This window comes from Melopsittacus undulatus, chromosome Z (assembly GCF_012275295.1).
Source record: "Melopsittacus undulatus isolate bMelUnd1 chromosome Z, bMelUnd1.mat.Z, whole genome shotgun sequence".
Lineage (NCBI taxonomy): Eukaryota > Metazoa > Chordata > Aves > Psittaciformes > Psittaculidae > Melopsittacus > Melopsittacus undulatus.
The window spans coordinates 103,850,192-103,862,790 of record NC_047557.1 but is presented as its reverse complement, the minus strand read 5'-3'; the positions used below and the strand labels follow the sequence as shown (position 1 = coordinate 103,862,790).

Genomic DNA, 12,599 nt, shown 5'->3' with positions numbered 1-12,599 from the left:
ACTGCCAGGGATGGAGCATTCAGAACTTCCTTGGGCAACCCATGCCAGTGCCTCACCACCCTCACAGTATAGAACTTCCTATTTATAGCCAATTTAAACTTTCCCTGTTTAAGTTTGAACCCGTTACCCCTTGTCCTGACACTACAGTCCGTGATGAATTGTCCTTCCAGCAGCCTTGTAGGCCCCTTTCAGATACTAGAAGACTGCTATGTTTCCATGCAGCCTTTTCTTCTCCAGGATGAACAGCCCTAACTTTCTCAGCCTGTCTTCATACGGAGGTGAATTTGTGAATTTGTGTTCTTTCATTCACATTTTATTATGTTTTGTCACTTAACTTACACTTTCCAATTTGACGCATAATGTTAGGTGTCAAAGCAGAGATAAATTTCCACACTTTAAAAATACAGACAACATCATATCTCTGGGAAAAACTGTTTCTGCTGATCACATAAACCTGCTTGTGGTTGTCAAGTGTCCTTCACACTCATTTCTGTTAACCTGGTGAACAGCTAAATTCATTGCGGTGCTTATGAGGTTGCTGATATTATTCCTGCTTCCTAAAATCCAGATCACTTCCTAAGAAGCTTTCTAGACAATGAACAAAGAATCATCATAGGATCTGAATCAGTTTTCCAGAAATTAGAAGATTACAATTTTTTTTTTTAATTTAAATGGACAAATCAGATACTTTGGAAATGTGCTGTGGTATGGAATACCCTTTTGCTTAGTTTGGATCAGGTGTCCTGTCTCTGCTTCCTCCCAGCTTTCCCTCCTCCCTGGGAAAGCATGAAACTCAGAAAGTCCTTGGTCAGAATAAAGATTACGTGGCAACAACTAAAAAACATCAGTGGTATCAGCATTGTTCCTAGGCTGAAAGTCAAAAACACAGCACTGCACCAGCTACTAAGAAGGAGAAACATGACTGCTACTGCTGAACCCAGGACAGTAGTCTAGATTCAGTTTAACATAGAAATGTTGCTCAAAAGAATCATCTTACCTAGAAACCTAAAGCATTCAAGCTATTCTCCAAGTGAGTGCCCACAAGAAGTTTTGGAAATGTGGGACTGAGACTTTAAGAGTTAAATAATCATGCAGTTGCTTAACATTTTTAAATTTTTTTAATGACTGACTCTGAATGTATACATGTAGAAAGTTAATTGTTTCAGGATTGCTTTTTTTTTCAACAAAATACCTATTCAGACTTCTTTTCTAATTTTATTTCAGCTGGACAGCTTAGCCAATCAGCACATTATGCTCTGCAGCTACCATACAACGTACTAGGCTTGGGACGTAGTGCTAATTTCCTCGACCATTTGTATGTTGGCATTCCTCGTCCTTTAGGAGAAAAGGTCAGTTAAGATTTAATGATTGCCAGTGTTACAATTGTCAATGTATATGGTGTTACCTTTCTTGATTGACTTTGGATGGAAATACTGCTAGGGACATTTCTTCTGGTTTCCTTTTCTTTTTCTCTCCAGAAGCAAGGATATTCATAAACTCATATAATAGTTAGGGTTGGAAAGAACCTTAAAGATCATCTAGTTCCAAGCCTTCTGCCACAGACAGGGACACCTCACAACAAGACCATGCTGCCCAAGACTCTGTCCAGCCTAGCCTTGAACATTACCAGCAATGGAGCATTTACTACTTCTTTGAGCAATCCATTCCACTGCTTCACCACCCTCACAGTAAAGAACTTCTTCCTTATATCTAACCTGGACTTCCCCTGTTTTAAGTTTGAACCCATTACCCCTTGTCCTATCACTAAAGTCCCTGATAAAGAGTCCTTCCCCAGCATCCTTATAGGCCCCCTTCAGATACTGAAAGGCTGCTATGAGTCTCCATGCAGCTTCTTTTCTCCAGGCTGAACAGCCCTTTCTTAGCCAGCCTTTGTATGGGAGGTGCTCCAGCCCCCTTATCGACATCATGGCCCTCCTCTGGACTTGCTTTAACAGCAGCATGTCCTTATGTTGAGGACAGCAGAACTGTGTACATTACTCCAAGTGGGGTCTCATGAGAAAAGGGTAAAGGGACAGGATCACCTCCTTCAACCTGCTGGTCACACTTCTTTTGGTGCAGCCCAGCACACAGTTGGTTTCTGAGCTGCAAGTGCACACTGAAGTCAGCTCATGTTCAGTTTCTTGTGGACCAACACCCCAAGTCCTTCTCCACAGGGCTGCTCTAAATCTCTTCTCTGCCCAACCTGTAGCTTGCCTGAGATTTCCCCAACCCAGGTGCAGGACCTTCCATTTCAGTTTGTTGAACTTCATGAGTTTGGCACTGGCTGCCTCTCAGACATCTCAAAGTTCCTGTTGCTCCCATCCTTCCAGCTTAGTGTTGTTGGCAAATTTGCCCAGGGTGAACTCAATCCCATGTCACCGACAAAGATGTTGAATGGGATTGGTCCCAGAAATGACCCCTGAGTGACACCACCTGTTACCTGTCTCCATGTGGACACTGAGCTGTTGAGCACAACTCCTTGTGTGCAGCCATCCAGCCAATTCTTTATCCACAGACTGGTCCATCCACATGAAATTTATGTCCCTCTAGTTTAGAGACAAGGGTGTCGTGCAGGACAGTGTCACTTTGGAGAAGTCCAGGTAGATAACATCAACTGCTCTGCCCCTATCCATCAGTTCCATAGCCCCATCATAGAAAGCCATCATAGAATCACAGAACAGTTAGGGTTGGAAAGGAACTTAAGATCATCTATCTCCAACCCCTCTGCTATGGGCAGGGACACCTCACACTAAACCATGTCACCCAAGGCTCTGTCCAACCTGGCCTTGAACACTGCCAGGGATGGAGCATTCAGAACTTCCCTGGGTAACCCATTCCAGTGCCTCACCACCCTAACAATAAGGAAGTTCTTCCTTATACCTAATCTAAACTTCCCCTGTTTAAGTTTGAACTTGCTACCCTTAGTCCTACCACTACATTCCCTGATGAAGAGTCCCTCCCCAGCATCCATATAGGTCCCCATCAGATACTGGAAGGCTGCTATGAGGTTTGCACGCAGCCTTCTCTTCTCCAGGCTGAGCAGCCCCAACTTTCCTAGCCAGCCTATCCTCATATGTGAGATGCTCCAGCTCTCTGGCCATTCTTGTGGCCCTCCTCTGGACTTGTTCCAACAGTTCTATGTCCTTTCTTATATTGAGGACACCAGAACTGTACACAATACATTAAAAGCAGTAGTTTGAATACAGAAAAAAAGTCAGAAAAAAACTTGTGTGCCTGGTTCTTGTAGAGTGTATAAGCCCTGAAGCTAACACTAAGACCAAAAGATGACTGAATTTGTCTGTAAGTGTTAGTATGGGTATATAGTGCTTGCTTATTTGGTAAATGTGTATTAGATCTGAAGATCCAGTTATTATGGTCTCAGCTGTAAAACTTGCCTGGGGTTGACCTGGCCATCCTGTAAACTCACATAATCCTTTCTACCTCAGTTATAAAACCAGGATCAGTATGGTGGGAGGTAAAGATTAGTGTGATTATCAAATCTTCAGATGAAACATAAAAGTAGGGTCTTAGTAATTTTCAGTCTTTAAAGATCTGATGGTACAACTTTAAAAAGCAAGGTATTCAAATTAGCATCCTGTCCAAATTCAGATTTGGATAATTGCTTTGCCTGCCTCCTTTTCAGACTTGGTTCTTTTCTTCTTTCCCTATTATGTTGTTGCTTTGTACTTTATTTTACTTTGGTTTTTTAAGCACTTTGGAGCTTTCAGAATAAAAGGCTTGTAGAAACGTAAGAAACATCATTTATATTTAAAATAAAAAGATGAAAAACAACTGGATTGGGGTTTTTTGTGTGTGTTTTCCTTGTCATGTTTAACCCCATCCCACAGCTAAGTACCACACAGCTGCTTGCTCATTCCCCCCACTGCTGGAATGGAGACGTGAACCAGGAAAAGGGAAAACCCATGGGTTGAGATAAGAACAGCTCAATAACTGAAATAAAGTAAAATATTATAATAAAAGTAGTGAAAGGCAAATAACAGGAATAACACTTCAGAAAGACAAGTGATGTGCAGTAAAGTTGCCTATCACTCTCTGTCCAATGCCCAGCCCAACCCAGGCAGTGATGAGTCCCTTCCTTATTCCTCCAGCTCTATACACTGAGCATGACAGCACATGATCTGAAACATCTCTTGGGTCTGTGATGGCCAGCCATCCTGGCTGGGTAACCCTAACTCCAGCCTCCTCCCTGGCAGGTAAGAGGCAGAAAAGGCCATGGCTTTGTGAGCACCACCAGATCATCAGTGCTGTTTCAGCACAAATCCAAAACGCAATCCATACCAGCAGCTATGAACAAAACTAGCTCTATCCCAGCCAAAGCCAACACATTCCTTTTGCATGTTTCAACAGAGAATTTCTTTGCTTTTAAGTATATTGTTTCGTTATGAATTGACATAGCCTTTGTTTTTCTTTCAGTCTGCAAGAAAACAAGAATGGACAGCTATCATACCGAACTCCCAGCTTATAGTCATTCCCTATCCTCATAATGTTCCTCGAAGGTAACTTCGTTTTGCTTTACACTTCAAAAAATAACATTAATACAGAGTTTACTTCAGGCACTATGTGTAGTAGGATTAAAACCAGTCACTTGTAGAGCAAGGCAATTTAAGAACAGTGGCAGGGGTCAGTTTTGTGGATGTAGTTCCCTCAGTGACTAAGCAAAATACTTCTCAGGTATTTATACAGCTGCTTAGGTAGAGCCCATAAGAGATAAGAATATTACCAGCTCAATTCCTGTAAATAGTAACATATTTGCTAGATTTACCAACATTCTTTTGACAAATTGCAAGTGTGGTAATGATCTAAGCAAGCACTTTTGTTTCACCAAACATGCGATTTCTGTCTGGTTGTATATAAAACATTTAGTTCAGCCGTTCTCAACACAGTATTTGCTGCCACAGGCATGAATATTTTAAAGAAAAAGTGAATGGGTCAGTTACACAATACCTTAAACACGGAATTCACTTTGCAATTAAAATGTTTATGCCAGAAAGAGAGCATATTTCTGTTGTTTCCATTAGTCAGATATTCCAGCTGCTTTATGCCACTTGATGTATTACTGAGTTCAGTTGCATTTATCATGCAGAAATGATTCTGACATCTGTCTCAGCAGCTAATTTTACTATAGGACAGATAACAGTTGAGAAGTGATATACTGCTTAAATTGCTAATTAAAAACAACAGGAATAGAACCTGCCAGATGAAGAAAATTTAGTTAAAGTCTTGAGGTATTTAAGGGTATGTGTTATGCAAAAGATTTCACAGAATCACAGAATCCCAAGGGTTGGAAGGGACCTCGAAAGATCATCTAGTCCAACCCCCCTGCAAGAGCAGGGTAACCTAGAGTACATCACACAGGAACTTCTCCAGGCATTCTGTGTTGAATATCTCCAACGTAGGAGACTCCACAACCCCCCTGGGCAACCTGTTCCAGTGCTCTGTCACTCTTACAGTAGAGAAGTTCTTCCTGATGTTAACGTGGAACCTCCTATGCTCCAGTTTATAGCCATTGCCCCTTGTCCTACCACTGGATATCACTGAAAAAAAACGTAGCTCCATCATCCTGACACCCACCCTTTACATATTTGTAAACACTGATGAGGTCACCCCTCAGTTTCCTCTTTACCAAGCTAAAGAGACCCAGCTCCTTCAGCTTCTCCTCATAAGGGAGATGTTCCACTCCCTTCATCATCTTTGTGACTCTGCGCTGGACTCTTTCAAGCAATTCCCTGTCCTTCTTGAACTGAGGGGCCCAGAACTGGATGCAATACTCCAGATGCGGCCTCACCAAGGCAGAGTAGAGGGGGAGGACAACCTCTCTTGCCCTACTAACCACAGCCTTTCTAATGCACCCTAGGATGCCATTTGCCTTCTTGGCCACAAGGGCACATTGCTGGCTCATGGTCATCCTCCTGTCCACCAGGACCCCCAGGTCCCTTTCCCCTTCACTCCTTTCCAGCAGGTCAACCCCCAACCTGTACTGGTACATGGGGTTGTTCTTCCTGTCATTTTATCCTTAAATTATTTTTGCTTTATTATAAAGTTTATGGACACTAGAAAGGCAGAGGAGAGAATCCCAAGAAGAAATCAGATTCCATAATAAACACTTTATAAATTTATAGTTTCTTTGACATGGATACATGGCTTCCTGCTGACAGCTTTCCCATGACAGAAAGCCTATAATACAGAAAGGGTATTAGATGAACCACAGGACCCCACAAGATTCAAGGGATGGCTTCCAGAAGCCCTTCAAGTGCTTAGGTTTTTTGCTTTCCAGCATTCTCCTGCCATAATCAACTGGTTATTTTGCTTACAACTGCCATTGTCTCTGGTAAACTCAGACTGAGCAATGCCCAACCAGCTGAGCTCCATAGCCTGTTCAAGAAGAGCTTTTTGTCTGCAGAAAACAATCATACAGGCTTACTTCACCCTGCTGCTTCCTCTCCCCAAGTCTCTTGCAGTTTTGTGGGAGATTTTGCTACATCTTTTACTTTGTCCTGGGCAGGGGCAGGAGATAAATCTCCTAATGAGAAAAAAAAGTCCCTGAGAATATCCATATGTTTCCTGGAAAGTTAAACAGAAACTGAATTTAGACATAGCATTACCTGGAAATAATTATATTAAGCCATATATTTTCAAGTAAAAAAAAAAAATAAGCTTCAGTCTTTTAAATAAAGCCACTAGTTCCTGTAGCCCAAGCTGTTATCTGTCTTACGCTAGGAATGGGTTGCCCAGGGAAGTTGTGAATGCTCCATTGCTGGCAGTGTTCAAGGCCAGGTTGGACAGAGCCTTGGATGACATGGTTTAGTGGGAGGTGTTCCTGCCCACAGAGAAGGGGTTGGAACTAGATGATCTTAAGGTCCTTTCCAACCCTAACTATTCTATGATCCTATGGTCTTTTTAAGTTAAATCTGTTTTCTGCTTCCTGGTGAAGGGTATTAATGTTTCCTTGGATTTTCTTCTTCCATATAGCTGGAGTGCCAAGCTGTATCTGACCCCAAGTAACATTGTGCTGCTAACAGCTATAGCCTTAATTGGCGTTTGTGTTTTCATCCTGGCTATAATTGGCATATTACACTGGCAAGAAAAGGTAAGCTTAATTAGCTAGATTCTTTTCTATATTTTATATACTATTTAACACTTCCTAAAATTTTAGTCTTGTACATTGAGTTTTTGCATATTTTTCTGCAGTATAGTTTCTGACACAGGCTGCATTAATTCCCTGAAGGTGTTTACTTATTGAGTCAGAATTTACTGCAAGCTTTAAAACTGGCATTGTTTTTATTTAAGCTCTAAGACACTTAAATGTCTTAGAGTATGAAGGGAATGAAGAGTAACATGAATGCATTTTTGCCATTAAGCTATTTATCCCAAGTAAATGATGCATTTTTGTTTCCTATCTAAGCTTTCTATTATGCACAGTTTTAAGGGGTGCTGTTTTGGAAAATGGAACATGAAATCAGTTTGCTTATCTTGAGTTCTGCTAGTAATCTAAAAATAAGGAAAATGTCTCTTTTTCTGTCTGTCTTTGCTGATTGTACTGACATCAGTATTCAAAACTATATATGTAGTCAATCATGTACATATTGGCTGCTTTCCTCTGTGTGCCTGAATTATACATGCAGTGGATAAAAATCCATTGATTTGAAGAAGCATTTTGAATGGGGCCTTTCATTTCACAAAAGAAATGCGTTCCCATTTTTCTTGACTATGCTCAGTTCTCCATCATATCCAACTGGCAAAATTGCCAATAAATGCTACTATGTACCCAAGCCATAATCTTAACTGTCAAATAAAATTACTGCACAATTTGCCATGGTAGAACTGTTTGTTATTTTGTGCTTGTGAAAATAAAATGACCTTGTTAAACATTCACATAGGCTTTGCGCATTTAAATGTTGTCTGTCAGTCTTCACTCTTCAAAATATTAAATACAGTCTCCAAATAATAGAAAAGCTGGAATAAAGTACACAAAGCAAAGAAATACAAACTTTCACTGACCTCAGCATGTCCTACTGTACCAAGGAAGCATTGCTAACTGATAGCTAGGACTATGTATTGGCTGGGTTTAACTCTGTTCCTAGTAAATCTTAAGCAACAAGAATAGCAGAAAAAATGGACTTCGAGCTGGGGAAGGATTAACTATATATAAGGCCATCTGGAGAAATGTAAATTCAATGTCAATGTTAAAATAATTCTTCATATAATAATTCATGTATTGCAGTATAAAGAAGCACTCAGTCCAGAGTGCTTTCTGACCCATTTTAAATCCCATTAGGTGTATGTGAATGAAATGGTGTATTGATTGTATTATAAACTCATTTCCAACAGCTGCATCTTGGTCAAAGTAGGCATAAATATTTGGATAAATGGTATGCATTTTCAGACTACTATATAAACATTTGTTAATTCCTGTAATTTTCCTGTGCCTTCCTATTGATTTTAACCTTCCCAATTTTTAGAAGCAATGGTTGAGGTACAGAACAAATAAGACTCTTAACCAAGGCTGTATTGTGTATCACTGACATATCTGGGAGTTAAACTCCAAAATTCCGTGTTCCTAATCTTGTTCATGGTTTACTGCCTCTTTTGCCAGTTTCATAAAAATACTGTTCTGCATAAATGCTTACTTCTTTTACAGATCTCTAGAGGACCTCTAGCAAAGAAGGGAGGGGGAAATGTACTTGCCGTTGCAATGTCTTCTTTTCCCCCAGATGTTATATCTGTCTGTAAGATGCAGTGGTTTATTCATCAGTTAAAATAAACCATGTATTTTGACCTCTAGAGATAAATGATAATAGGAGCCCTTTGTCTACAGTTGTTGTTACAAATTCGTCTGCCAGCCAAGTATTGTATTTAAATAACTGTAGGATTTCAGGATAGCAAGTTGCTCTGTCATTCCTTAGAAATTTGGGATCCATTTTTAGTTTTTAGTTTTGATACATCAAATGAAAGAGAAATTGAAGAAGAATTTAAACCATTACTCATCTTACAGCAAATATAGTCTGCTACATTAGCTAAGGACCTTGATACTCCTGTGTTCTCATTAGTTATAACTGGCTTTGTGGTCTTGATGGTAGTCATGTGAACACTACACATGGATGATAACACTGCTAGAAAAGTTTTGATGGATTCATCAGAGTATCAGTTACTGTCAAATTTGAAGTAGTAATTTTTCAGGAAGCATACAAAAAATGGAGCGAAAATTGACTTCTAAGTGAGACTACAGAATTTTGTCGAATGTGACAAGCATTTCAGTGTAGGAAAGAATATGGCACTCCCTTCTTCACACTCCATTTTTGACGCTCAGAATACTACTGACATTGATAATCCCTTCTATAAAGCCAGACCGATACATCTTAAACTTCACTGACAACTGCTGCTGCCACAACATGCAGTAAAATCCAATGGAGCTGCTATCATGCATAAACATTGTGTGATAAAGAAATCTCTGGCCTTGTGCCAGAGCAGATGACAAACTTCCATGGCAGAACGCATGCACTGATTTCTACGAAAATTGTCATGTATATTTATCCATTCAGATACAAATCTGAATTCCCTTGCAACAGCACACTGTAATAGCTTTTCCTCATTTTACTCATAAAAAAAAATTTGGGACTAAGCAAGCTAAAAAAAACATTTAAATCTGTTTCGCTACATTGTCTTATGCTGGGATTTACACATACTGTCATTCATTACAAAAACACCATTTTCTAGAAAAGTTCACATTCTGTGTTCAAAATATCCTTTAAAAAGTACTCTCATACTCTAGTACTGCTTTAGAACACAAGAGGAGGCTTGTGGGAAAGGATAAGTTTTTATACATTACCTGGATCATAAGTACAATTTAAATATGCTGCTTTTTCCAGGCACCATCCAGACAGCAGATCACTGTGTGCTCTGTGTAAATAAGCATGGAAATGCATCCTACAAACAAAACCACAAAAAGTTTTTAGCCTACTTGGTGCTGTTAATTGTTGGTTGAACTGCCATCTTTGCACAAATTTGTATTTGATGGAATTTTTAAAAATAATCTCATTAGAAGTGTAACATCTACATGATGACATCTACATGATGATTTACATACATACATCACATTATTCCAGAGTAACTTCATCTCATATTTGTAATGCATACTAAATAAATAAATAGATAAATACTAGGAAACATTCTTCGTTTTTGAAATACCACTTCTAAAAAAGCAATATTACAAACAATAGAGAATAATGAGACATAAATACTAAAACAGCTGAGCATTGACAGCATAAGCCAATTTTGAGTAGATTGTTGCTATTTCAAACTGATATCATTTAAAAGCTAATTATTTAGGCTTTTACTGAGCATTTTGCCTTTTGCTAAGTGAGTGGTATGGTAAAAATCAACCATTCTCTGACATTTGACAACTCATTTCTGTAAGAGTATTGTTCTAGATCCCACAAAGTGTTTTTTTATTACTATTTTTCAGAAAGCAGATGACAGAGAGAAGCGACAGGAGGCTCATCGGTTCCATTTTGATGCTATGTGACATGCCTTAATATTTATGAAGGAGCTGCTACTCATTTGCTTAACTGAAATACTAAATTCTGGTTTGTAAAATAATTACTGTGCAAATACTGCTGGTGTGCTATTTGTAAATGTTGCATTATTTGGTATTTATTTGCAAAGTATTAAAATTAGACCTGAATGTCTCACAAAGCTTTTCAGTTAACAGACTGTATATAATAGCATTTCATCTTTATTTAACAGAACTGTAATTTTATTTTTCTTGGTAAAGGGATCAGATTGCTTGTATCATTATGTATGTACCGCCCAGTCTTTAGTTTTATTTGATAGAAAGAAACCTGTCTAAATAAAGTTTAGCGTTTCAGTGAACAGAATACATTGTATGACCTGAATTGGTCTTGTCATTTACACATTCCTGCAAAGTAACATGCATTTCTGAAAATTAAGCCTGAGCAATTTGTCAGATGACTTTATCATTAATTATTTTGATTGTAATCTTAATGCTGCTCAACCAAAAGTATTCTGTATTTTTCTTTGTTTAAATCCATATGTACAATAGTTAAAGAATTTAGCTGTTGTAGAACATAAAAAAGCTGCAGTGTTAATGCTAGTTCAGTAGCTCATCGTGGGACAGATGTAGTATTTGTGTGTGTTAGTTCCAGAGAGAAGACAATGCATCAGCATTATATACACTGCTTTTATAATTAAACTATAACCACATTTATTTTAGAAAAGCGTAAAGTAATTATGAAAGTAACATTTTTAAATAATAAAGATATGGGATTTTGTTTTTAAAGAACTAAAAAGAAAACATTTTGGAGTGGAAGATGAATAAGAATTGACTCCCCAGAATTTATTGCTAGGGGATGAGATATACAAAGATTAAATTAAGAATATAGTAGGACACTTGGAATAAGCAATGTACGTTATCTTTGTGCACTACTATAAGACAAGTAGCTCAATTTCATATATTTAAAATGGTGATGAAGTTACAAGTTGCTCAGTGTAGGGTCCGGGAAAAATCTCTAAAAGTAATCATGCTTGTATTTAATAGTCCTTAGTGATAAAGTTTACATGATTAATTGTGCATTTAAATCTCCCAGTTTGCATGCCTAATGAATACCATTTCATAAACTAGGACATACTTTCTCAAATAACTACAAACTATTCATCTTAGAGGTACTCAGCTCTGCAGGGGGGTTTCTCCAGGGGTCTGGCACTTGTCCCGTCACATGCTGTCCTGTAACGCTGCTCTTGCTTGGCAGCCCAGAAGCTGAAAAGGGAGTGCAGGTACAATGCTGAGCTGATCCCACCCACCCTGAAGAACAGACAAACAGGTTGTTACCATGTCAGTGCTGAGCAGTGACTCATTCAGACAGCAACACCCACCGGGAAATCAGAGAAGTACTGATGAGCAGTCTGCCAAGCTGTGACGTTTTACTGGATATATCTAATATGAACTGACCAGAGGCAACAAAGGAGACTTTCATACTACACTAGTGTTACTATTAAGCATATCCTTAATTCACACCCTTAATATTTCTTTTAGAGGTGGCATAAAAAACTAAGATTTTTTTTAGATAGATAAATACTTAATGCTGTTGAACTTTTTAAACCCCCTGATAGAATTTGCTCCTGACAGCAGAAGTACTAATGGATTTCATAATTAAAAGGAAGCACAACTTAAAATATTTTGCAGTCTTTTTCAGATGGTTGGAGAATAAGGCTAAACAAGTGCCACTGGCAGCAAAGCACAGTTGTCTGTAGCCCTTTATCACAATATGATAAACACAGATTAGGCTCCTTATGTTTTTTCAGAAAACAATTAGGAATGAAATCACTTCATGCTGACGTTTAGGCTGTTGTGAAGTTAACAAAACAACAAACTCAGTATCTCTTGCTTTAAGGTATTTTGCATGCTCAGTAGTGCATTGTTGTATCACTTCATATATAATACATCACTGGTGCTTTAAAAGCTTTCTTATAATAAAGGTTTCTACAGTCATAAGTTGGCTCACAACAGTATATTTGTACTATTTTGCATTAAGGCATTAAATATTGTTAAACTTCTTGTCAAA

The 12,599-nt window shown here is 38.6% G+C and overlaps 1 protein-coding gene across 1 annotated transcript in view; it reads left to right on the top strand.

Moving 5' to 3' along the window:
* The window catches only part of ITFG1 (integrin alpha FG-GAP repeat containing 1), a 78,391-nt gene extending 65,792 nt beyond the window's left edge, over positions 1–12,599 (top strand). The window contains exons 15-18 of the mRNA XM_005141677.4: positions 1,225–1,349; positions 4,435–4,517; positions 6,991–7,108; positions 10,484–12,599. Of these exons, the coding sequence (XP_005141734.4) occupies positions 1,225–1,349; positions 4,435–4,517; positions 6,991–7,108; positions 10,484–10,543 (386 nt within the window). The 3' untranslated portion in view covers positions 10,544–12,599. The remainder of the gene's footprint in view (positions 1–1,224; positions 1,350–4,434; positions 4,518–6,990; positions 7,109–10,483) is intronic.